We start from the raw sequence: 27326 nt of genomic DNA, 5'->3' as shown, positions 1-27326 counted from the left end.
TACATACCTGAAACTTATATAATATTGTATATCAACAATACCTCAATAAAAAGAAAAAAATGAACATTATATGAGTGTCCTGTGTGACTGTAAAGGGGAGCATGACAATTTCTAGGATGACAGAACAGTTCTGTAGCATGATTGTAATAGTGGTTACATGTACCTAAGCATATGATATAAATTTTATAGAGCTATACATCCCCCTAAAAAATAAAGAATGCATGTAACAATTGATGAAATCCAAATGTGTTTAGTTAATAATATTGTACCAATGTCAATTTCCTGGTTTGCATCATTGTGCTATGGTTATGTAAGATGTTATCATTAGAGGAAGCTGGGGTAAGGGTACAATGGAAACTCCTTGTACTATTTTTAAACTTCTTGTACCATCTTTAAACTATTTTTAAATGTCCACAAATCTCAAGTTATCTTAAAATAAAAAGCTTTTAAAGTACCCTAACTCTTTAATATCTAAAGATGGTAAATTTCTTGACAGAACTAGTTTAGTATTCAAAATGTTTTAAATCAAAATGTGTTCTCCAATCTTTACATAAAGTTCAAAAAGCTTCTCAAAGGTGCTTAAAGTCAGGGTAGTATTTACCTTTGGAAAGGAGGATGGAGGTTGTGTCTGGAAGGGAGTCTGGGTGGATGATGGTCTATTTTTGACCCAGGTAAGAGTTACTCAAGTGGGTTCACTTTTTTATAATCCAAACTGTATATTTCTCTATATGCTTGGTATGTACTTCAATAAATGTATATTTTTAATAAATGTTCCCCAAAACAGATGCAGAAATTATGAGTTAAAAAAATTCAGTTTTGAACTTTTTTCTTTCATTAGCAAACAGTAAGTACTACCTCATACTTCCGAATATTTTATAAATATATATTTAATTCTGATACAACTGATGATTCACTCTGTAGCCACCACTCCCCAGAAGCTCAGGCCAAAATTATCTACAAATAGAGTAACATTTTCCATGTGAGAATCCCTACCAAAATCTGCAAGTACCAATAATAAAGACAAATATTTCAGAAACATATTTTCCAAAAAAAAAATCTTACCAAGACTGCAAAGGGCTTTTGCGCTGGCCTTGAGACATCAACATACGAATGTCAAGTTTACAGTGTCCTCCAATTTCCCCGCTCTGGAAAAAATCTTCCTTAAATCTGGTGTACAACGAAAAATTAAGTTGAGCTTGGAAAATTTTTTCATGACTCTGACACGTGGGTTGTAACTAAAGTGGTTTGCCAATTTCTGAAATCAGTTTTTCATTAGAAGTTAACTCTTTATAATAGAATATTTCAAACATACAAAAAAGTAGCAAAATGGTATAAGGAATCTAATGTACCCATCACCCAGTTTCATAATGATCAACTCATTATGACCAATGTGGGTCATTCATCCCCTCCCCCATTCCCCAACCTCATCACCATATTATTAGGAAGCAAATCCAAGGCTTGCAAATCCTGAAACTGCAAATATTTCAGGATTTCCCTTAGATCTTAACATCTCCCACTGAAGTACCTGTCGTGGTTTCTCTTGATGTTTCTTAAATCAAGGTAGAGATTGGTCGCTCTGCAGTACTGAAGGTAACGGGAACACACTAGACTTGAGTCATTCTGAAACAAGGTTGAGAAATAAGAAAAAAATAACTGCGATTATTAACAATTCCAGGACAGACCGGACTTGTTTGACATCATGCTGACAGCATGTTGCCTTCAGGTTCCAACCACACGATGTGATGAAAAGTGCTTCCTGATGACCACTTCTGTTTTCCCCGGCAGACACTGGCCAAGCATACTTTTACCAATTTGCACACTTTCAGGTTACTACGACGCACCCTTAAATGTTCTATCACCTTCAAACTTTAGAGAGTCAGCAGCTGTATTTGTGGTTCATTTCACCCTCCTGGAAAAAAAATAATGCACTCAGAACCCTCACTAACCCCACAGCTATGTGAAAAAGCATCTTCCAAAGACCAGCCAAAGGAAACAAGGAAGAATGCACCCGTCAGAGTCATTAAAATGCAAGGCAGGAAGGGCAGTTTGCCAATTTGAATTAGAGGTACTTTCTGCAAACCTTAAAACCTGTGAGAGTCTCTGTCTCCACGGCAGCGCGAGAGCCATGTTTTCTAACTCACTGAGGTAAAGGAGTTTTTGTTTGTTTTTACAAATTTATTTATTTTTATTTTGGGCTGCATTGGGTCTTCATTCCTGCGCAGGCTTTCTCTCGTTGCGGTGAGCAGGGGCTACTCTTCGTTGCAGTGCGCAGGCTTCTCATTGCGGTGGCCTCTTCCATTGAGGAGCACGGGCTCTAGGTGCACAGACTTGAGTAGTTGTGGCTCGCGGGCTCTACAGCGCAGGCTCAGTAGTTGTGGTGCACGGGCTTAGTTGCTCCGTGGCATGTGGGATCTTCCCAGACCAGGGTTTGAACCCGTGTCCCCTGTATTGGCAGGCGGATTCTTAACCCACTGTGCCACCAGGGAAGTCCCTGAATGGTGTTTTGGAATCTGGAGTTGGTAAGGGGTCATACCCATAGCACAAAACCTAACAAGGCAGATCTTGGTGAGGAAAGCATTCTGCAAACCGCCTTGGAAGAGGTGTGTGAGGTGGAGGTGGGGCCCTCCCCTGCCCTTTCCACATGAACAGCTAAACTCCAAACAAAGTGTAAAACGTCGTCTGTTAAAGACACCCCTCAGCAGTGCAGGTTAATGCCTTGCCTCCATCTTCCGGTTCAGCCACCTTGCTAGAATCGCTTGAAGTTCTTTCACATGACACCCTCCAAAAGCACTATACAGCATCTATTCAGTTTTGAAAGCAGTTGAAAGCCATGTCCTCCTTTCAAACATATCAGATAGTCATAGTTTGAGGCAATTAAAATATTTCTGGGTTTAGAATTATTCCCCCCAACATATACTAATGAAGATAGGTTGATAAATTACATCTTTATAAATGCCCTTGCAAGTAGTTTGGGACACGTGATACACCCTCACCATGCTGTGTTTGTTAGCACTTTGCAGCTTGCAAAACGCTTTTCTGTATGTTTGCTGGCTTGATTCTCACAAACAGTATAGCAGATAGGCAGGGCAGGTATTACCGATGCCACTGGACCAGAGAAGGAGGGATTCCTTTCATAGTGCCATCTATCTTGTCTTTATATTATGATCTAACCACTATGAGTGTAGGGGATTAAGAGATACAAATTATTACGTATAAAATAAGCTATAAGGATATCTTGTACAACACAGGGAATATAGCCAATATTTTATAATAACTAAAAATGGAATATAACTTTTAAAAGTGTGACTGTGTGGGCTTCCCTGGTGGCACAGTGGTTGAGAGTCCGTCTGCCGATGCAGGGGACACGGGTTCGTGCCCAGGTCCGGGAAGATCCCATGTGCCGCGGAGCGGCTGGGCCTGTGAGCCATGGCCGCTGAGCCTGCGCGTCGGGAGGCTATGCTCTGCAACGGGAGAGGCCACAGCAGTGAGAGGCCCGCATACCGCAAAAAAAAAAAAAAAAAAAAAGTGTGAATGTGAATCACTATATTGTATATCTGTAACTTATATAATATTGTACATCAACTATGCTTCAATAAATAAATGAATAAATAAATACTACGGGTGTTTCTGAATAAACACAGTCGTTTATGAAGGGGTTAAACACCCACCATTCCCTTCGGCTGGCAGAGCACATGGAGTTCCTGCAGCCGCTCTCCGGAATACCCAAAGTCAGCTTGCTTCCAGAATATTTCCTGGGCTGATTCAAGAGTGTCCGTCCTGTTAGAAAACAAAAAATTCTGTGATATTCATCTTTTTACTTTTTCTGGACCTTAAATTTTCTTTCTAAGTGTTAAATTGCTAGAAGTCAGTCATTTTTTTTTAAGTAAACTATCATAATCTAAAAATCTATCCCTCACCACATGATGTAGGCAAAATAAGTTATTTATAGACTTACTCCCTTATAATAAAAATACAAAATGGAAAGGTATGAAGTTAGGATCATCTGGAACTGAAGACAATGAACTGTTAATTACTGTATTTTCTTTACCCCGTGAACCTTGCGTGTGTTGGAAATACTGACTATACTTAACTCTCTTCTCCAGAACCAAGAGAAACCATCCATTTATCTTCTTAGCATATGCTGGGGGAAAATATTTTCTGTGATCCATACTGTTTTCTCTCTCTGGCAGAGGAAATGAGAGCTATTCCTGTCCCCGTGGGAGACAGTCAAGTTGAACTCATGACTGTGTAAGCAAATTAATATCTAAAGGAATTACTATCTAATACCAAAAGAGTCTAGCTGGGGTTTAGAGCCTCAGCATACACTGCAGAGAAAGTAGACAAAGTACAGGGGAAGAGGTATTCCATCCAGAAACTTACCATCCCATATCCACGTAGGTGCAAACAGGGTAACTAAACCTGAACTCTGGTCTGCAGGATTTCTCATAACCCCAGCAGTACTTTAAATTTTCTAAGTGTTTCTGGAACATAAGAGGTATATGTTTAGACTTGTCTACCTTCTTCTGACATTTAGAGAGGACTCAGATTTTTTTCCATGAGGAAAACAAATTTTTATAGAACTTTCACCTTCATGTTTTATAATACTTATTCATGTAATAGAAATAAGTAAATTCTAAAAAAAGCAGTCTCAAGTTTCTTAACAACAATTATCCTTAATCACCAACCCCTCCCCCACCAGGCCTGTCCTCCCACCAAAAATCTGGGTTTTGGCTAGACTACCACAGATCATTTGAATTGCCGTTTTTAAAACTTAATTAATTAATTAATTTTTAAATGAAATATAGTTGATTTACAATGTTGTATTAATTACTGCCATACAGCAAAGTGATTCAATTATACATATATATATATATATATATATATATATACCCACATCCTTTTTTTTATTTATTCTTTTCCATGATGATTTACCATAGGATACTGAATATAGTTCTCTGCTCTACAGTAAGACCTTATGTATCCATTCTATATATAAAAGCTTACATCTGCTGACCCCAACCTCCCACTCCATCCCTCCCCTAACCTCCTCCCCTGAATTGGAGTTTCTTGAGGTAGCTTAATGAAATCAGTGAGGAAACTGATCCTAAAATCAGTCCCTAGAGAGTCACAAAAATTGGAATTTCTACCACCAGAAGAATCACAACTAAACCGAAGGGATCAGCAGCTTTACTCATCAGTCGAGATCAGCAGAGATCCCGGAAGATGTCACAGCTCCGCAGCCCTTGCGGGATACAGCAGCTGCTGCCGGCCAGGAAGCTTAGGATGCTGTTCTGCGAGGCCCCAGGAGCAGTCCTGATCTGATTCCCAGCCCTACCTCTCCGCATGCTTCCTGTACCAGCACCATGGGAAAGGAAACGGCTCACAATGCCCTGCTTTGATCTCTGAGGCCTCTGAGATGTCTGAATGGGCTCCAGTCTGAAACCTTTCCAACAACTACAACAGAAGGAAGGCTGCAGTAATAGTCTTCATTACTTGGAGACAGAGGTGGAGGTGTTATTACCAAAATGAAGTGCTGAGAGATCCTCTGAAGTGCAGATTAAGGAGAGGTGTGAAATTCTCCAGTTACTTTTAACTAGATGTTCTTTTCTGCATCAAATCTAATTCACTTCATTTACAGAGTGTACAAATAGTACAGGCTGCCTATTTATTTCACTAGTGATTTAGATTTAAAATCTCACCTTTGTGAGTGGGACATAATTCTTAGCAAAGTTGAGTCACTAAGAAGCATTAGATGAAATACAGACACTGACTGACCCACAGTTACAACCAAGAGACTGAAGTCTACTTTCAGGTTCAAGTTACAATGAGGAACTAGTGAACCAGCCTAAATTGCTTCCTTTTAAAAATATACAAGGAGAGAATAGTATTTACCTTATAAGGACAATGCGAGTCTTTCTTACAGACCATGGCAATATGCCTATTATTGTGCAAAAAGAAGGGAATATGCTCTTCTGGCAGGCGGAGGCTGGCATAGTTGAACAGAGGGGCACCCAGAATGCCATCAGCCTGGGGAGGAACCTCGTCTTGGCCACTCAGGGGAACTTCATGAAGCAATGCTCCAAAGACAAGCAGCATGAACATAGCAACCTCCAAACCTAAAGGTCAAATTGACAACATCCTCATTAAGACATATCCTTTCAAAGCCAAAGGCTCAAGGGCTAAGCACAATCACAGTGAACTTCGCTATTTCACTGAATAATGTTCCTTTACTCTACAAATATTGATTGTGCACTTGTTATTTGCCAGGCACTGTGTTGGGAGCTGGGTATACAGAGGTGAACAAAGCAGGAAGGACCCCTGCTCTCACGGAGCTTACAAGCTAGTGGAGTAGACATAAACAATCAAATAAATAACTTCAGATGATGACAAAGGCTGTGAGTCAAATAAACCGAGGGCTGGCAAACTTTTTTTGGAAAGGGCCAGGTAGTAAATATTTTTGGCTTTGCAGGCCAGGCAGTGTTTGAGACAACTCCTCAACAGGGCCTTTATCAGGAAAGCAGCCATAGCTATGCTAGAGGAAAGGGGGGCTGTGCTCTAATAAAACTTTATTTGCAAAGATGGGAGGAGGACCTTGATAGGACCCTGTCTGAGTAAGTAAGGTAACGTGATACACAACACAGTACGCTGGTTAAGCATATAGACTTTGAAGCTAGTCCACTGAGGTTTGAGTGTGGCTGCAGCCTAAGCTGTTTGACCTTGAGCAAGTTATTTAATCTTTCTGTGTCTCAGCATTTCCATCTGTAAAATGGAAATCAGAATAACCCTTCCCCGTAGGGCTGTTGTAAGTTAAATATTGGTAACGTGTCTAGATGTACCTGGCACGTTAAATGCTATGTAAATAAATGTTTAAAGCTACATGGGATGGGGTGGGGGTTGCCAAGTAACGTTTGAGCTGAGACCTGCCAGATGAGAAGCAGTGAAAACATGCCAGGAAGAGAGAAGAAAGGAAGTACAGTGGTTCCAAGCAAGTGTGTACCTGCTGAATAAAAACTAACAATCACTGCAGTATGTGAGAGTATGCTACTTTTCTAAGTACCAGGATGCAGCAAGGAACGTACAGTTGAAAACTAAACTCCTCAGCCCTCGTGGAGCTTACATTCTAGGGGGTATAATAGCATCTACGGGGACTTCCCTGGTGGTCTAGTGGCTAAGACTCTGTGCTGCCAATGCAGGGGGCCCAGGTTCGATCCCTGGTCACGGAACTAGATCTCACATGCCGCGACTAAGACCCAGCACAGCCAAATAAATAAATAAACAAATATTTAAAAAAAAATAACATCTACGTTATTAACAACTAAGACTAAAACTAAGAAAACTCCAGGAGTGAGTTTTCTTAGTCTGCCTCAGGGCTGTGCCCTTAAACTCTCCCTGCCCGGCCTTAGTATTGTGAAAAGAGATGATGGTCACGGACCTTACTGCATTTCTAACTCACCCTAGAAGGATTAAATCTCTTAGACCAGATTTCACTTATATTTCACAGATAATAATCGTGCCATTTTGGGTTCACTTTAGTGGTTTCTTTGCTCTATTTTTATTTAAGTGGTCTTCCCACCAGATGATAGAGCCCTGGTACACATGAGCAGCTCCCCAGCAGGGTCTGCTGTCACTGGAGCACACTGGAAAACCCAGCGTTCAAAATCAGTCTTCACTGACTATGGGCGATGAAGATGGAGCCTTTAGTAATAGACTGCTATGTTCAATCAGGCCTCAAGTCCCAAGGCCAAGTAATCATAACTAAACAGTTGGGACACCAAGAAGAAATCCCTTTCCCCTCTGGAGTGGGAAATACAGTGGCTCTTTTAGGCAACCCTAAAAGGAGTATACTGTTATTTGTCATAAAGCTCACCTGAATTAATATTTTTAGTTGGGACTTCTATCCAACCGTGAGTTGATAGCAATTTCACAAAATTTAAAAATACATATTAATAGCAACAGTGACTCTAATTATAATGAAAATATTTACCTCTTTAATCCTGAGAACCACCAAGAAGCTGTTGTGATGTTTCAGATATCTAAAATCTGTCAGAAATGAAACATATTACCTTAAAAGGATGTTAAAATAGACTTTCACATCCAGATGATATTTTGAATTAAAGGAAATATTAAGAGAGAAGATAATTTAACAAGATATACCTGTAAGCAGAGGGACTGGCATGTAGTGAGACACGCCTTAAGCAGAAGGCCTGGCTCAGGTGCCCTTTCCTGGCCTTAACAAATACATACTGCTAAAAGCAAGGTTGCAGGTCATAACCCTCAAGACAGCAACTTAACAGAACAGATTCTAACAGCGAGCAGGAAGGAGATGACCCACTTTCTACAGGCACCAACTGGTACAGGCCAACAGGACACTCAGCAGATAAAACATTCCTCGGAGAAAACAATCTGCCTGGTTCTCACCAAAGTAATCCGACTCACCGAATCAAACTGCTCCCTAGGCTCTACTACAAATCTGAGCTTTCAGATTCAACAGGCAGAATGGCCAATCCTTTGCTCATCCCTCCAGGAAATAGGTCACTGCTATGACCAAGTCTTGACCTTTGGTTATCCAAATCCATTGTCCTGGACTGAGCTCTAGCCATAACTAAATCCACTGATCCATGAAGGAGTAACGCTTAGGTCAAGGGAAAAATCTAAAGACTCAGATCAGAAACCTGGCTTTTGCGGAGAGCATGCACCCGCTTGCATGAACTAGGAGTGGCTGCTAGTGCTTGAAAGCACAACCTCGGGGCCTGGCAGAGCCCTTCTGGTGTTGAGTCCTCTTGCAAGAGCCCCTGAGGGATGGGAGGGCGCACTTCCCCAGCAGATAGAAGCTTTAGCAGCTGAGCTACTTTTTCCTTCAGCACAAAACAGCTGTTTCCACAGGCCTAAGAAGGGGAAAGGAAAAAGGGAGAAGCCTGAAAGATGATGAGACATGAAAGCCCGAGACTGATAAGGAACACAACGGGTGAGAGGGGGTGATGTTCTGTGACAGAGCTTGCAAAAGTTTAAAGAAGGCAGTGGACGGGTGAAAAGTTAAACGCATCTGAGACCCACAAGGACTCCTAAAACTGCTCGCCCCGACAAATGCTAGAAGTTTTCCACGGCAGGAAGTTAGAAAGGGCCTGTCTGAGATGCCCAGGTGAGGTCCACCAGCTGTCTGCTAGAACGTCAGTGAAACCAGGGCGGGGGTGGTCAGCGGCAAGCGCTCTTCGGCGGCCTCGATGCTGCGCTGGGGTTTGGGGCGCAGAGATCCCCGGGGACCGCCCAACACCCAACACCGCACTCCCCACCCCCGGTCCCTGGCGCGCCTGGGAGGGGCCTGGAGAGCGGCTCCGCCCCGGCCTGGGAAACCCGGTCAAGGGGGCGCCGGCCGGGGAGCCGGCATTCTTCCCCGCGTCCGGAGGGCCCCCGGAGTCCCGTGTGCCGCTGCAGGCGCCATGAAGAGACCGAGCGCTCGGAGTCGGGAGGGTCAGGATCGCCTTCCCCACGTCCGCCTCTTCGGCCCGCGGGCGATGGGAAGGCGCAGGCGGACCCGTGGAGAGGCGCCAGCCCTCCGGGAAGCCGCGCAGGGAGCGGGCAGAAGCGCCCACCGCGCGCCCGGCCCCAAGAGCCGCTCAGCCTGCCGCGGCACACAGGGGGACGGGTGAAGGCTCCGCGAACCCCGGGGCGAGTCCCACCTGGAGTCGGGCGAACCGGGGCTGCGGAGAAGGCAGCGGCGGCGGCGGCTGCTCCGGAGGAGGGAGTCGTCATAACCGGCGACTGCAGCTCACCGGAAACCTCGGGCGCCGGAGCCGGGCCAGGGGGCGCCCGGGAGCCGCCGGGACACCTAGGCCGGCCTGCGCGGGGAGGCGGACCCCCGCCGCGCCGGGGGCCGCCGGGGCAGAAGCCGGGCCACGCGGGCCGGGCGGGGGCTGGGAGCGCGGGTCCCGATGGCAGGTCCGCAGGGACCGGGCTCGAGGGGCACCGTCTGCGGTTCCCTGCGTTCTCCCGCCAGGGCCAGAGAGCCAGGCTGGACTGTCCTCCTTGGGAGGAAGGGATAAGGCCCTTAAAGGACCCTGGGACGGGTTGGGTAGAAAGCCTGACTCTCCTTCCCTTCTTCCTTCTCATTGCGTTGCACTGAGGCGGAGTTATACTGTTTTCTTAATTAGAGCCGAAGTTGCCGCTCTCACTTTCATACGTGGGGCCTGCCCGTAGTTGGCAGCACTTTCCGGTGGCCAACCGGAGAATGGAGGATTCTTTGGAGTCCTTGAATATTATGTAGTAATACTCTTGCCTCTCTTCGTAACTATCCGAAAACTCACCAAGGTCAAATGCCGCTTTGTGGAGTTGTATTTTTATCGTTTTATTATTTTATAATTATTTAAATTGCAATTGCTTAATTATTTTATCATAATTATTTGAACGCCCATCTCCCATACTTCTACTCTTGGCGCCCTCGGTTCTCATAGTATGCTGCGTAGTACAGAGCACAGTTAAGGTGAGCATTATTGATTCAACGTTAACTGATCAAAGTTGGTATCATCAAAATAAACTTACGCTCAGACACATAAAATCACCCGCATTAAGTACTATGATCATAAGAAAATACAACAGTTTGTTACCAAAGGCTTACATAATCTTCAAATAATTTTTTCAGATACCGTTATGAGAACAAGTTCCATTAGTAACTTGCTAAATGAGTTAACATTATCTGGATGTTTTCTTTCAAATAATAGCAATGCAAAAACACACGGTACTTGATATGTGCCAAGGATTATTCTAAAGCACTGTACAGTATTAACTCGTTTACTCTTCATGTAAAAGACTCTGCCTCTAAAGGAGTACTGTTCTATTATTTCGTACTTTGCCACCCCTTACCAATAAGCAGAGCAACTTTAAAAAGTGCTTTCTCAGCTTACTTGCCACCAATCTGTTTTGTCACATACAGGAAATATAGCTTTCCTCTTAGTTGATTCAAAATGAATAAACAAGCTGGTTTGCCCCTGAGTGATATGTGATAGATATAGAGAAAAATACATAGACTTTTTTAAAGAAGCATGAGAACAATATATGAGAAAGGCTTCTAAAAATATGTTAGTCTCATTGCAAGAGCAGACAAACCAATCCAACTGTTGGGAGGTGCACATGGTGCTATTTTAAATGGCTAAGTATTAATGTGGTCATTCTAGCTCAGGGGAGACAAAATGTGATGGGGCTTTAAGAACATGAGGTTGTGTTCTATCGCACTGTAACAGCCATTCTTTTTTTTTTTTTTTTTTTTGCGGTACGTGGGCCTCTCACTGTTGTGGCCTCTCCCATCGTGGAGCACAGGCTCCGGACGCGCCGGCTCAGCAGCCATGGCTCATGGGCCCAGCCGCTCCACGGCATGTGGGATCCTCCCGGACCGGGGCACGAACCCGTGTCCCCTGCATCAGCAAACGGACTCTCAACCGCTGCGCCACCAGGGAAGCCCTGTAACAGCCATTCTTAACATAGAATTTCCCTCCCAAAATATTAATGTTAAAATTTAGTTTTAAACAATAAACTCAAACGTCTATTAACAGGAGACTGATGAATAAACTATGGTATATTCACACAATGTAGAGCTATGCAGGCGTAAAAGAGGATTGAGAAATATCACTGTACACTGCAGGATATATTATTGAGTGGAAAAAGCACAGCAGAAGAAGAATGTGCAATATGCTATCATTTATTGAGGAAAGGGAATATATATGTATATATTTATGTATATAAATTGTTATTTACAAATAGAATAACAACATTAAAATGATTACCTATGGGGGAAGGAGGGAATATAAGTATAGGGGACAAAGAAGATAAGTTCTCTGAATATACATTATATACTTGTGACTTTAGAATCATGTAAATATTTTACATTATAAACTAAAACTAGGGACTTCCCTGATGGCGCAGCGGTTAAGAATCCGCCTGCCATCGCAGAGGACACGAGTTCGAGCCCTGCTCCGGGAAGATCCCACATGCCGCAGAGCAACTAAGCCCGTGCTCCACAAATACTGAGCCCTGCGCTCTAGAGCCCGCGAGCCTAGAGCCCGTGCTCCGCAACAAGAGAAGCCACCGCAATGAGAAGCCCCCGCACCGCAACGAAGTGTAGCCCCCACCAGCCGCAACTAGAGAAAGCCCACGCGCAGCAACGAAGACCCAACGCAGCCAAAAATAAATAAATTAAAAAAAAAAAAACCCAAATCTGCCCTTCATCATCCGTTAAAAGATTTAGAAACAACCAACCACGTAGCAAGAAGCACCCCTTGTGCCCAGACTGTGATCTCGTTACACACTTTCCCATTTAAGGAACATGGGCTCCACAGAAAAATGGATTAATTTGAGGTATACATAGAAAAATAATCTTAGATATGGGGCAGGAAATGTACTAGAAGAACCTGAAAGGTTTTACAGGAGGAAGCAATCAAAGGCTATGAGGGTCATACCAAAAGGACTCAGAAACCAGTTTGAGAAGGTTCCCTCTGGCCAAAGATAGAATAATTTAAAGCATCAATAGGGTAACTGTAATGGATTGAAGCACAAACATATTTAAATATTAAATTCAAAAAGATCCAACTAATCGATCAAATACACAAGCCAAAAACCTTGCTGTTCATTTTGGATGACAGAAAGGAACCAACTTTAATTGTGAGAACTGGTAAATAAAGGAAAAGAATGAAGCAGATTTATCCTGTCTTTCCTATATGAATTATGATGCAAGTAACCGAATAGTTGATGAGGTAAAGTTACTTTTTACAGAAACATTTCAGACTTAAATATAATAATCAAGTCCTATGTCTGAAATTTGCTTCAAAATAGTCAGTATGGGTTGAGAGGAACACACGTGAAGTATAAATGAGACAAAATGGGCCATAAATTGAATGCTGTTAAAAAGTAAACGTTAGTAAGTATATGGCTTTCATTATCTGCTGTCTCTTTTATATAACTTTGAAATTTTGAATAATCATAATTTTTACATTGCACTACAAGTTTTCTAAATGGGTTGTAAGTTTGCCACTCACATATTGGCATTTTGGATAGCTCACAGTGTCAGCAAAATGCTTAAGTATCGGCAGAATATAGCTTATTGGTTCTCTGATATATCCAACTTCTTAAACCATAAATCAAAGGTATTAAAATTTTAAGCAAGCAAATTTTGACTAAATTTTATCTTATGCTACAGTTGATCTATATGCTTATGGTTTTACAGAAGAGCAGTAAGAGAAACAGCATTGTATAGTTAATGGTTCAGAGCATGGACTCTGGAGCCAAACTGCACAAATTAGTCTCAACTTTGCCACTTATTTGCCATATGACCTTGAGCAATTACTTAACCTTTCTTCATTTTAAAAATGGAGATAATAATGGTATCCACTTTAAAAAGCTTATTTGAAGATAAAGTGCAGGTATACAATCCCTTTTCCAAAATCCTTGGTACCGTATATGTTCCTGATTTTTTTTTAACAGAACAGGGTATGCACACCATCTTACTACCTAACACCCTCACTGTGTCCTGGATCAGCACCCCATACTTTCACACAAAATGCAGCAAAATGAATGAATACTCACATTAAGTGAGATAAAGCCCGTAATAGCCTCATGTCAGTGAAGGTCAGGCTTTACTACCAAAGCAGATTTGACAACAAGCTTATTAAAGAAACATTTGGTTTTCAAAGCTTTCTAGATTTCAGAACAGTGGATGAGTGATTATGATCCCATATAAGTGAACTGCTTAACAATAGCAAAGTAAGCACTGTTTCCTATTATCACCTATGACCACAGATTTTTTTTAATATGTTTTGTAAAAACTGTCATTTCAAAAGAGACAAATGGGCATGGCATTGTCTAAAACTGAAAGGAACACCTCTATCCACCATGCTCTGCCCATCACTACCTGTCAAAGAAGAGAGTTTAATGTTAAGCAAACAGAAAAACCTCCCATGAGCCCTTGCGTAGTATTATTTGAGGACTGAAAATGAAATTTACCTTACTTGGCAGTAGGTCAATATGGGGAATAAATTCTGGACAGCACTAAGAGTAAATTCTCTGTATCACAATTGTGGATTACTGAAGCATTGTGAGGTTTTGTTTTTTTTTCTTTTTAAAAGTATTTAATTATTAAGAAGAAAGATACATTTAATTTTTACTCTATCTTGTTAAAGGGTCTTGATTTGCTAAAAGTTAAATGGGTATGTGTAAAGGCAATAGCTTAAAAGGACTTTAAAGGATCAAAGTTGCAGAGGCCAACAGTACAAGCAATATGAACTCAAGGTAACTTATGAATAGAGGATAACTTATTTTATCTGTTATTATTTGAATATAGAAATGTTTTATGACTTTTAGAAGAATATCTTGATACTGTTTAAGACTCTAAAAAGACACAAATCATTGTTACAGTAATTACACCAGTTAGTTACAAGAAGTAAATTCTTAGAATTATATTTTCCAAAAACGTCTTCATTAGAAAAACTATATTTAATTCTAATAAAACACTTAGTAATATAACTCATAAAACTTTGGGCTTATCCTTATTTTCTTAAAATAAGAATTCCAAAGTTATATCTATCTTCATAAAAGAAAACTATCTTCACTCATTGGTACTGACCACTCTAAATTATGTTAAAAATGAAATACATTATTACTATTTTAAAATCTTTATTCAAATCAGATCCATGCTTATTATTTACATTATCTTTCATTTAGGATTAAAATATTATATCCATCTGTAGTTTAAATCATACCTTTAGCCTTTTACAAAATATGAAGTTAAAGTTGTAATAGTTTAAAACTGAATAGAATTGGGGACATTAGATTTTTAAATGAAAATGAAAAATTATACATTAGAACATACATGTACACATACTAGACAAAGAGTGGTAGAACAAGATAAGATATTTATAGTAATTTTCTATTTTTTCTTGTGGCTATTTTCTATATATTATAAATCACATCCTTTAATAAGCATTTAAATAAAACTTTCAATTAATAAATCAAATGCCAAATGAAGGATTACAAGAAAAAAATTTTCCTGAACTTTTCTTTTCACTTACTTAAACCACATGTTTTCCTAGGTTAGAAATTATCCATATTTAGAATATCTTAAATCAAAGTATAGATACATTTGATACATCCCCATATGTTAAACACTGTACAAGTGGAAGTTCTCAAAAAAGAGGTAAAGAAAAAGAAAGAAATGGTACTCTCAATTCAGCTTCCCAAGAGTTAGAAGGATGCCCACAGTCTGTGCTTAGTTGTCTATATATGAAACAACAATGTTCACACCCCTCTATTCTTTGTTTATATTCTTGACATTGTTATCATTTATATTACCTATTTTCTTTCAAGAATGGAAACATCTGACTGCAATCTATTTTCTTTATTAAAATATAAATATTTTCTAGAATATGGACAGATAAGTTTTAATGACAAACAGCAAAATACAGCAACCAATATTCAATAGTTATTCTGCCACTTAGTGGAGTTTTTCAAGAAAGCAATTCAGTACACCTTCTCAACTTACAAATGTATTGAGAAATCTAAGTGTATAATAAAATAAGGTCTGTATGAATATCAGCTATTAATTTGTGGATAAAGAACAATATACGGTAATATACAGCCCAAGACTTAAATATTAAATAGCTGTTTATCTTAAATAAACTGAGAACACTTTAAAATTTTAACTTGATTTTATTAATGTTAATATGGATTAAGAAAAGAGAATGTATAATATTATAAAATTGAAAGGTAAAGGAATTTTATTTCAATCTTTTCTCCACAACTGAAGGGTTTTTGGGGTTTTTTCCTCACTAATGGATATATTAAAAGAACAATTTCATAATTCCTAAACTTCTAGTTTCAAACACTTGACAGAATTTGCAACTTAAGTTTCCTGTATTTTCTAATTCTGTACATTTCTTATTGCTATCAGTCTTGTCATTTTCTGTCAGCCCCTGGAGAAAAAAAAAAAAAGCTGACAGAAAGCTACTATACTGCTTTTTACCACTAAAATATAGAAAATTAATTTTATGAATTTGGTTCACATGGAAAGAATATTTATTAATGCTACAAATCAGAGATTCACTGACAGAAATACTGTCCTGAATGCAAAAAGAACAAAAATGAGGTCACTTGAATTGCCCTGAAAGGCATTCCAAAAGCTTCAACATGGCTTACCTGTAGCTAAAGTTCTAGTGTTTAAAATGTAACTAGAAGTTAAGTGAGTGTTCCTACTTTCAAGTAAAGGCAGCTAAATGACTTTCAGTAATAAAATGTATCAAAATATTTCACAAGTCTAAAACACAGCTGAGAGGAAGGCATAGTTATTTTTTCAGCTATTTCACACTATTTTTCAGTTTAAAGGTTCAAGAAAAAAATTAAATGATAAACCACAGAAAATTGCAAAATGCCAAATTTAACTCCTATAATTTCTCTATTTTGTTATGAATATCAAACATATACTTTTAATGTGCCAAAAATATGGCTTTACAAAATGTGAACAATTTTTAAAAAGAAAATTATATTAGTAATTTAATTACTTTTGATTCATTTTATAGGGTAGTAAAACAATACGTCTTCAAAACTACTAAAATGTTAATGATACCATCACAAAATGACTGTAAGTAGATTTTTCCACTATTCAATTATGCCTAGATAACTTTGAATAGCTATAGCTTTCTCCAAATGGGTACCAAAATTTGTACAGACTTAATCGTGAAATCTGAGTGAAATAAAATTTGAGACCACAAAACTTTTAAAGTTTAAATTATTTACCCTTTAAACTTCAGAAGGTGTTTTTTTTCCAAAAGAAAAATATTAGTTCAAGATTTAATAACTGCAGGTTTAATAATTTTTTTACTTGAACACAATGTCCATTTTCATAAATAGTAATTAGACATACTGAAGATTTAAGTGTGAAAGATTTCAAAGTGTCAATATGTCACTATCACTCTTTAAATGTTCTCAATATATACAAAAACATATAAATTATAGATACAATTAGTTATATATCTACAATATATAACACCATTCTCCTTCCCTAACCATAATGACATGAGGATAAAGTAATAAATCTCTGTGCTATTCAAGGCAAAAAAAAAAAAAAAGACTGTAAAAAATAAATCTTTAAAGAATAGTTTTAAAAATAAAGTTCAAATACTGCACAAAATAATTTAACTGGAAATATTACTATATACTATAAAACAATTTTTTTCAATTTTTGAATGCTACAGTAAATTCCACTTTCTAATTCTATAAAAGAATTTATTGGATATCTGTACTTAGATATTAAATGTTTACATTCAGTTCGATGGGAATGTAATTTTCAGAAGTTAACCGAGCCTTTGTCTTAAAAGCTCATCTATTTGAGTCTTATACATATTTTTTACATCTTCAAGATCTAATCGAAGTTCTTCTGCCTCTTCTGCTTTTTCTCCATACATCTGCAGAATAGTGTTGTATCTTTGATCCAAATCCTATAAAATATATTTGTTTACAATTTTTAAATAACTACAGAAAATCTTTAATATTATATTTATATTATTATAAATGAGCCACCAGTAAAGACATTACAATCTAAATAAAAGTATATAGTCATCTCTCATAAAAATTAAACTCATACCTCGGTCTGTTGGAATAAAAGAATAAAAAAAACAAAATAAGCCAGATGGCTATTAATCTTAACATACCTTTTCACTAAATCTACAATTCTCCCCATATATAGCTTAATCTGTCTTTTCTCCCAGTAATTTCAGCACGTTTGATGAAATTTCAGTCTCTATGGTTCACTGTGGTTTAAGTATTACCTGGCATTTACCCCACAAGAAAAGTCAAAAGAAAATCTATTCTCATATATGGCTTAAGAGCAACTTCCAATACCAAATATGCTAATTGTGAGGATACATATAACATCATTCAATAAAATACTACTCAGATCATGCAAAAGTTCAGGATTATTAATGAGCCTTGGCCAAATGAAATCTAGTTATTTTCCTGTGCTGAGACTAAACATGATTGTGAACATTACTCGGAATGTGTGATGTGACAAGCAAGATAAGATTCATTTTTAAAGTTCACTCAAATATTAATACTCAATTATCAAAGAAAACACTAACATATACATATGCATTTTATGTAAACTAAAAATAAGAGTGAAGAATACTTACTCTTAGCTGAGTTCGAAGTTTGGGTATCTCCTTCACTTTCTCTTCAAGTTCATCATTTTGATTTGTTAATTTAACTAGCTCTTCAGCCATTATGGAGCGAGTTTTTTCTAGATTGCCAATTTCTAGCTGAGAAACATTACCAGGAAGTGATTTAAATCAAAATATATCTTGTTTAATAATCCCACTAATATAAACATATTTAATGTGCTATTTTTTAAGAAATAGATATGTGAACATATAACCATAAGCTAGCTCCTGGTAAAAGGAAATAGAGGCACAAAAACGGTTTCAACTTTCCTCAAAGGTATACCATTTATAGGGTTTACTATGAGAGATAAAGAACTGAAGAAAATTTAATCATCTGTTTGAAACATGCAACTCTACATTTTTCTCTAAGGAAATAGCATATATTTCAGTTATGCTAAATTACTACAAAAACCCAGAGAAATAAAAACAAACCGCCAACCATGTAGGTCATATTGGTAGAATCTATCATCAACTACCAAAGAAGTTCATTTGTGCCCTTAAGCATAACAGTGGGCTACACAAACATAACAGGTAATAAGATTATTCTGATCTATTTTCTTCCAATTCAAGGACATCTTCTTTAATATAGTAATATTTTCAACTAAAATCATATAATAAAAATAGAAGAGGAAAGTTCCACTTTCGAGTTTATCAAGTTTAACAATGAAAACAGGTAAAACGTTTTAACATTTGTCACAGCATTAAGTTTCTGAAAAGCAAGATAAGATGGGAGGATGCTCCACTCACCATGTTTCCTTTCATGTCTAGGATGTTATAGTTCTAATCTCTCTCATCACCTTTACTCTTTCCTCATAGGGGGAGCTGGAGCAACTTACCTAAGCGGAAAATCTGGGAAGAATAAAATGGCTATGCTCAGCTCAGCAACTTCCCTTTTTTCGTGTTTGGAAAAAGCTGCCTGCAAGGAGCTCTCATGCTCCTAGATGCCTCTCTGTCTTATCATGGCAGGCTGTCACACATGGGGTGGCCTACTCCAGCCAAGCATTTCCTGTGACAGTCTCCCAAATTCTGGCACTCAGAAGGCCCACTGAACTTTCATCCTTGGCTAATTTCTCCAACCAGCCTTTATCGTTAATATATATGATTTACTTGGGGCTTCACGTGTCACTATTTCATTTTATTTCTCAATTTGTTCAGAATGCAGGTGGAAATGAAGGGTGCTACTCATTGGGCCTCAAAATTTCATTTACTTCTACAGCACATTTAATTTTTCTAATACCTGTAAATGAGTAATTTCTCCTTCCCTTAGCTTTAGCTGAGACTGTAGATTTTCAATAATGCTTGATCCTGCTCCCATCCTTACAGCATCATAAAGATTGCTTCCATTTGCTGACACAGACATTGGTCCAAATGAGTGATCATGAAGTTCATCCTGTGTTAATTAAAGAAAGCATATATAGTTATTCAGTTACTACAGACTGTGCATAGGTGTCAAACAAAATGGTTTGGTCAATTCTTACTTTAAAATGTCTATGACTTTCTCAAAGGCAGAAAACCATCTCTATTTCCTCAGTGCAATTAGCACTCCCTTACAAATATGCAGATAAATTGCCTATAGAATACCAAGATCACGGTGAGAGTCGAACTGCTATCTGTACATTCTCTTTATCATTATTCAGTCTAAGAACTAAACACGTGTAAGAAATAAAACATCACCTGAGACATAAAAGATGTTTGTAGCCCTGCCATATCAACTCCACTTATCGAACTTGAGCGTGACATTGTGGGAGTGCTAGAAACAGAAAATGGCTTCCGTTCCTTAAGGTGTAAAGAAAAAAAAATTCAGTTCAGATTAAAGAGTAAAATGATAAATAAAAAAGCAAGAAAGTTTTCTAGGATCAATGACAACAAAGATTCATTCTAATTTCCTCATAAACTGTTACAGATATCTTAAGTCTTATCAAAGGCACAATATTTAGTAATTTAAAGCGTAGACAAACTTGGTTAAATCATCTCATTTATATTATAACAACATAATTTGTTTTATTTTTAATGGAATGAGAATGTTTTTAATGGAACAATTATATGAACTAACTGCTTCATATTATATAACATACCACCAATTAAACCTATTCTTTAGAATAAGATTACCAATGAGATTTACAAACCATAAAGTTTCTGGCTTATCCACTTAATTTTACTGTATTTTTTTAAACCAAATAAATTCAAAAGGTAATTTCAATCAATGCACATATAGGTAGTTTTAATGTATTATGCTTACTACCGAGTATACTCCAATCCTTTAAATACAGGAAACTCACTTCAGAAAAATTACCTTCATTAACCAGAAAGCAAGTGAACAAACCAGTTTCACTCCCAAGGTGCCTATGGGCCAAATGAGCGGCATCAGTGTCAGTGAGAGACCACAAAAATTCATTTTAAAAGGGGCAAGAGGTTCTGTCATTCAAATCCTAGAAATCACAGATATCTTTGCATAAACTCAAATTACTCTGGACCCACTCTAAGCAGAACACTGATTATACTACTAGAATTTATCACTCTATTGATTTTAGACATAAGAAATGGTATTTATAAAGTGTAGCTAAAATTACAAAACAAATAATGATTAATCACAACAGCTACTAACTGGTTACATCAAAAAGAAAACAAAATTTAATACCTTTTCTTTTATTGCTTCTTGAGTGAAAATTGCTTTCTTCCTTTCCTGTTCAACTTTCATTTTCTCCATTTCTAACTGACTATTCAACAGTGTCTAATGGAGAGAGAGATACAGTTAGGTAATTTCTGTGATACTAAGTCATCATCATAAGTCAATCTCAAAGTTTAGGAACATAAGGTATACACTCCTATTGGTTTTACTACTAAAGATCAAGTTCCAAAAGCAGAAACATCACCCATTTTATCTTGTCATCTCATTAGTTCGCTACCATCCCCAACCATTCTCTAATGGAAGCCCTAAGAGGTGAGCGAACACTAATCGAAATACCTTTTCTTTCCTTGTCTCTTCAAGTGTTCTTACATATTCACCTTTTAGGTTTTCTAATTCAACCTGGTACCTATTAAGCCAAAGGGAATTAAAACAAAAAAGATGATAGTACAGACTATTAAAAACTCACTACTTTATTAACTCCAGTTATATACTTAGTAGTCATTTTTATTATCAGCTTTATTTTCCAACTGTATTTTCCAGATGACTTGGGTTTTACTCAAAAACTGAACTACTACTTCATGTTATCTTATTTATTGGTTCTCCGGATTAAGATTTCATTTAAAAAGAGACTTTTTTTCTAAAGAGAATTTTGAATACCACCATTCTACAATTTGTTCAGATTCTACAAAGGCTTATTAGGGAGGTCTATGAAAATGTCTGCAAAAGTTCATATATTTTACTTCATGAATCATTTTTACTTGACTACTTTTTTTTAAAGTAAAATTCCAAGGAAGAACTCAGGATAAAACCCCTAATCACAGCCTTAATATAACTTCACATAGATGGATTTTATAGCTTATGGTTTCCAAAGAGCCCAGACATTTATTTAGAAAGATTGGAACAATGCTTAAACCCCTGTAATATAAAAACAACTCCAGTGAGTGGTCTTCAAACTATTTTGTGGTAACAGACTCCTTTAAAAAATCTAATTAAAGCAATGAATCTTTTCTCTGGAAAATGCAAATACATTCAGAACATGCCACCCAATTTCGAGAGCCTATGCAAGGTTTAATGAATCCCGGTCCTATCTTGGTATAATATCCTATTACTAATGACACTGACTTTAAACACTAAAAATATGTATTTTCAGTTCTCAGTGCAATGAAGCTAAAATCCAACACCACATTTTTTTAAAGTGCTTTAAAATGTCATGAAACTACCAAGAATAGCACTCAAGAAACATGCTCACCTATTATTTTCATCCTCTAGTTTTCTTAGCCTATTTTTCTCTGATTCTAGCTGGGCCTGAAATCTACTATTTTCTTGTCTTAAGAGAGAATTCTGTGACTCCACGGAAGACATTTGAATTTTGTTGGCAAGAAGTTCTTCTGTGGCCACACGTTCTCTCTCAACTGCTGCTGCCAACAAGGTCTGGGATTCACCTGATTGTAGGGTAAAAAAGAAAAATCACATATACATACATTCAAGAGGCCAAGATAACAAGTAGATTCTGACTTCAAACTTTTAATGATGCAAATAGCCACACTTAAAACTGTAAGTACTCATTGACTAAGGCAGGCCTGCCTAGAGAGACAAAAAAAGTCTTAATTTATATGTGTTTTATCACTTTTTTCACCAAAATATTTTAATTTGCAAGTGGAGTCATGTATCAACAGAGTAGTGAATCAACAAATAGTGCTGGGTCAATTGGATAGTCAAAGGAAAAAAAAAAAGAAGAACCTCAAACTAACCTTCACACAGCATATGAAAATTAACTCAAATGAATCATACACTTAATTATAAAACGAAATATAATGAGGAGAGGGGTAAAACGGGTGAAGGGGATTAACAGGTACAAACTACCAAGTATAAAATAGAAAAGTTACAAGGATGTAATGTACAGCACAGGGAATATGTCAATATTTTATCATAACTTTATATGAAGTATAATCTATAAAAATGTCAAATTACTGTTGTACACCTGGAAACTAATATAATATTTTAAGTCAACTATACTTCAACTGAAAAAAAAAACAAACTATAAAACTTTTCGAAAAAAACAGAAGAAATCTTCAGGATCTAGGGATAGGCAAAGAGTTCTTAGGTTTGACACAAAGAGCATGAGCCACAACGAGAAAAACTGATAAACCGGACTTCTTCAAAATTTTAAACTTTTGTTCTATGTGAAAAAGATGAAAATACAAGCTACAGACTTGGAGGAAATAAATGCAAACCATGTTATCTAAGACTAGCATCTAGAATACATAAAGAAGTCTCAAAACTCACCAGTGAAAATACAAACATTCCAATTAGAAAATGGGCAAAAGACATAAACATTTCACCGAAGAGGACGTACAAATGGAAAATAAGCATATAAACTGACATTCACCATCTTTCGTGAGGAAAATGCAAATTAAAATCATAATAAGGCATCACTACACACCTGTCTGAATGACTAAAAGAAAAAATAGGGACAACACTGAAAGAAAATGCTGGCAAGGATGTAGAGAAACTGGATTATTCTCATAGATACAGCCACTTTGGAAAACAATTTGGCATTTTCTTAAAAAACTAAACATGCAACTACCCATAAAACCTGACAAATGCACACTTGGGCATTTATCCAGAGAAATGAAAACTTAAGTTCACACTAAAACCTGTATATGAATGTTCACAGCAGCTTTATCCATACAAAGTCTAGATCCAGCCCAGACATCCTTCGTCAGGTACATGTTTAAACAAGATGTGCTACATACATGGTGCTACAAACACTCAGCAGGGACTTCTCTGGTAGTCCAGTGGGTAAGACTCCATGCTCCCAATGCAGGGGGCACAGATTCGATTCCTAGTTGGGGAACTAGATCCCGCATGCATGCCGCAACTAAGCGTCTGCATGCCACAACTAAGTCCACATGCTGCAACTAAGAAGCCCTCATGCCGCGACTAAGACCCGGTGCAGCCAAAATAAATAAATAAATTATTTTTTTAAAAAAAGAAAAACACTCAGCAATAAAGACTAAATCATTGATACACATAAGAACTTGTATGAATCTCCAAGAAATTACACTGAGCAAAAAAAGCCAATCCCCAAAATGTCACATGTTATACAATTCTATTTACATAAATTTTTTTTTTTTTGGCAGTGCCATGCGGCATGTGGGATCTTAGTTCCCCAACCAGGGATTGAACCCATGCCCCCTGCAATGGAAACACGGAGTCTTAACCACTGGACTGCAAGGGAAGTTCCACATTTACATAACATTTTGAAATTCCAAAATTTTAGAAGTGGAGGATTAGTGGCTGCCAGGGATTGGAGACAGGGAGGGAGGGCCATGAGGGTGCTAAGTATGATTTTAAAGGGCAAAATGAGGGATCTTTGTGGTGTTAAAACTATTCAATATCTTGACTGTAGTGATGGATACATGAACCTACACAAGTGGTAAACTTGTATAAAACTTAATACACACATAGACACATATACATACATATACACAAATAAGTACCAGTAAAACTGGGGAAATCAGAATAAAATCAGAAGGTCGTTTCAAAGTTAATACCTTGATTGTGATATTCTACTATAGTTTTGCAAAGTGTTAACATATGGATATTGGGGAAAGCATGCAAGGGACCATTCTATATCATTTCTTATAACTGCATATGAATCTACAGTTAGCTCAATTGACAATTACAATTTAAAAAAAAAGGACTAGTGGATAAAATTCTGAGATTTAACAAAGGCAAGAATTTTCATATTTTTCCCCCACCAAAGTAGACCTAATAATATCTCTACTTTACATTATAAATTCTGTTCTATACTGTATCTATGCTCTTATTTATAGCATTATACGGTACGTTTGTCCTGTGGCTCTGCCTACATTCCAGCACAATACCACATATCCCTGAGGCTGTGTAGGCTCCAGTTTAAAAGCCACAAAAATAATGGCTTCTTGCTTTCATTTTATTGCTAAATAAATATTTGTTTCAGAAGGTGTCATTTTCAGATATGTCATATTTCGTAACAAATGGGTCTCAAAAAGTGGTCCAAGATAAATAATAGACCTAAAATTAATACCTAGAAATTAAACAATATATGAAGGTTCATCTGTTCAGTGATTTTTCTTTTTGAGCAGATAAATCTATTTCCAGACAAAATCTTACATGGAGCTACAAGGGCCAAAAAAAAAAAAAAAAGATAAAGGAGGCACTACTTTCATTAAAGCAGCCTGGAGGGAGCCCAGCAGCTTACTTATCAAGCTTCCCCCTCACCATGACAGCCAGCCCTAAGACATACACATACAAGGGATCTACTGAATAATGTTTGAAAGCGACTAATCTAGTTCACCCCTCATGATTTTCAGGGTGTAGTCCAGAGAAGGTAAGTGTCTTGCTCCAGACTGTCTGACTGGGTGATTCAAAACAAAACATAAAAACCCTGAGTCCAAGTCTCCTGACACCCATTCACGTCTGCTTTTATCACTACACCATGATGTCTCTCAAATTACAGTTAATTTTAGGCGTAGAATGGACACAGGAATTTTTCACCATTTGCTAGCTTCTGGGATATCTAATATGTACATATTCTGTGCTTGAATAAGTATCTTAGAAGAATAATTTTCTTTTTATTAACAGCACAGAAGGGCAACCTAGAGCATTTCTGTAAAGAAGCAAAATATGGAACCTTAAGACTCCACAGCATCTGTCTACTAGAATTTGACCTTAATCTAACTTAGACCTATCTCTGCTCTTGGAATTCTACCACTGACTAGAATCATATCTGATCTCTACTTCCTACACTACTACAGACAAGCTAGAATGAGGTCAGACTTAGCAATGGACAAGAAAACAGTTGAGCACAACAGTTTGTAAAAATGAATGTAAGAATGACATGGAAGTATTTTAGACAGTACCAGACACATCGTGTAAGGAATGTTTTGAAAGAGTCAATTAAGGTATTAGAAAATAAATGTAAAAGAGGAGAAGAGGTAAAAATCTACAAGTTAGACACAAAATGAAATCATGAGATCAAGTGGATTTCAATTTCATACCATTACCCTAATTCTAAAACAAGATGGAAGGGCTTCTACATTGAGCTTAAGAACTAAAGCAGTTACCAAGTCTATCAGAAAGATTCTTCTCTAACTTCTCCCATGATGACGTCTGGGACCCTAGAGTTGCTTGCAAATTTTCTATCTGTCGAAGCAACGGTCTTGTTGTTGATGAAACACTTTGACTCAGTTCTTGGTTTCGATTCTCTGCTTCCTGGAGTCTCTGAATCATGACATTCTTAAGTCATTACTACTGACAGCAGTAAAAACACTAAAAATGCTAGCAAAGAAACTTTATGAGAGATTTCTGGGAAAAACTACTTCTCCAAGATAAAATGATTTTTTATTAAATTATTTTCTAACTATTCAATCCTTAAGTTACAGTTAAGTTGTGCAACAGAGTAACTAAATAAGTGCTTCTTTACAGAGCATTTCTAAGATAAAGACAGCCTTTGAATACCTTAAGATAATAAAGAGTATCATCCAAACCTCCCAGTAGTTGCCTCCTCATCCAAATATTTCTAAGTATTTATAAAAACAGAAAGATCAACCTGAGGGGCATTTTCCCCCCCTTTTCCTGTACATGTTCATTGACTGAAATTAACAGAGCAGTAGCATAAAAACTAGGCATTGCTCATCTGCCCCACAGTAATCAGAGACTGATAATAATTAATAAATCGGCCACTACAAATGAAAAAACAACACTGAATAGATATTACATATCTATCATGATAAAATTATTTTCTAGAAAACAAAATTAGGGCTTTTCTTATACATTTTTAAGGTGCCCACTCTGGTTTTATTCACATAAGCCACAAAAATACAGCAAATGATAAGTATGGGAGAAATCTTCTCAACTCTAAGAACATTACCTCACTGAGTCATTTTGTATTTCTTGAAAAACGCATCTCAGATTTGTGTTTAGGGAAACTCTGACAGTACCTGCTGGAGTTCACTGATCTCATGACGTAAATAATCCTCTTTTCTGGCAGCTGCTTGTTCTGCACGTTGCAGTGCCAGCCTAAGGTCCCCCACCTGTATTAGGAGAACCAACAACACTATCACAACCAATATCACAATATTATCTATAACTTTCTGCTAACTACATATTTTGTCTTGTGTTGACTTACTGTCCATGTATAATACTCTTCACTATCCAATGAGCTTTTATGTATGATTACCACATCCCATTCTTCAGGCAATCCCCGAGCCATATGTATTCAATATGTACTTAGGAAAGCTTGATAAGGCACACACACACACACACACACACACACACACACACACACACACAAAGCATGTAAGTATGTACAAGGCCCAGCCACTGCCATACAATATAGGAGGAAAGACAATGCATCCATAAACGTTCGCAGTGTAATGCAGAATGTGATAGGAGCTATATGAGCTATAAAAACTAGCTGCTATATTCATACACAGCTGCACAGGTTGTAAACTGCTACAGCC

General features: G+C 37.6%; 2 protein-coding genes and 1 non-coding gene across 6 annotated transcripts in view; 1 reads left to right on the top strand and 2 right to left on the bottom strand.

Annotated features, from left to right (window-relative positions):
- The window catches only part of EOGT (EGF domain specific O-linked N-acetylglucosamine transferase), a 35676-nt gene extending 25919 nt beyond the window's left edge, over positions 1-9757 (bottom strand). For 2 of the 4 annotated variants that reach the window (XR_009542722.1, XM_060161376.1), the window contains exons 1-7: positions 9678-9757; positions 7985-8040; positions 5893-6116; positions 4381-4481; positions 3669-3777; positions 1526-1620; positions 1063-1167 (exon numbers count right to left, since the gene is read on the bottom strand). Coding sequence is in view for 3 of the 4 variants with exons in the window: in XM_060161376.1 (XP_060017359.1) it covers positions 1063-1167; positions 1526-1620; positions 3669-3777; positions 4381-4481; positions 5893-6102 (620 nt within the window). In the remaining variant the exon portion in view is untranslated. Of the gene's footprint in view, positions 1-1062; positions 1168-1525; positions 1621-3668; positions 3778-4380; positions 4482-5892; positions 6117-7984; positions 8041-8154; positions 8246-9677 lie in introns of those variants that run through there. The other 2 variants (XM_060161377.1, XM_060161378.1) reach the window with 2 other exon arrangements.
- TRNAG-GCC (transfer RNA glycine (anticodon GCC)) lies at positions 7151-7223 on the top strand. The gene has a single exon. It is a non-coding gene; the product is annotated as a tRNA-Gly (tRNA).
- A 4878-nt stretch (positions 9758-14635) lies between the features above and the next one.
- The window catches only part of TMF1 (TATA element modulatory factor 1), a 29945-nt gene continuing 17254 nt past the window's right edge, over positions 14636-27326 (bottom strand). The window contains exons 9-17 of the mRNA XM_060161375.1: positions 26805-26897; positions 25929-26085; positions 22067-22259; positions 21154-21223; positions 20827-20919; positions 19863-19964; positions 19426-19578; positions 18162-18287; positions 14636-17471 (exon numbers count right to left, since the gene is read on the bottom strand). Of these exons, the coding sequence (XP_060017358.1) occupies positions 17328-17471; positions 18162-18287; positions 19426-19578; positions 19863-19964; positions 20827-20919; positions 21154-21223; positions 22067-22259; positions 25929-26085; positions 26805-26897 (1131 nt within the window). The 3' untranslated portion in view covers positions 14636-17327. The remainder of the gene's footprint in view (positions 17472-18161; positions 18288-19425; positions 19579-19862; positions 19965-20826; positions 20920-21153; positions 21224-22066; positions 22260-25928; positions 26086-26804; positions 26898-27326) is intronic.

The sequence above is a fragment of the Lagenorhynchus albirostris genome, chromosome 10 (genome assembly GCF_949774975.1).
Source record: "Lagenorhynchus albirostris chromosome 10, mLagAlb1.1, whole genome shotgun sequence".
NCBI classification, from domain to species: domain Eukaryota; kingdom Metazoa; phylum Chordata; class Mammalia; order Artiodactyla; family Delphinidae; genus Lagenorhynchus; species Lagenorhynchus albirostris.
Note: the sequence above shows the minus strand (reverse complement) of the source record. Positions and strands in the feature narration are given on the sequence as shown.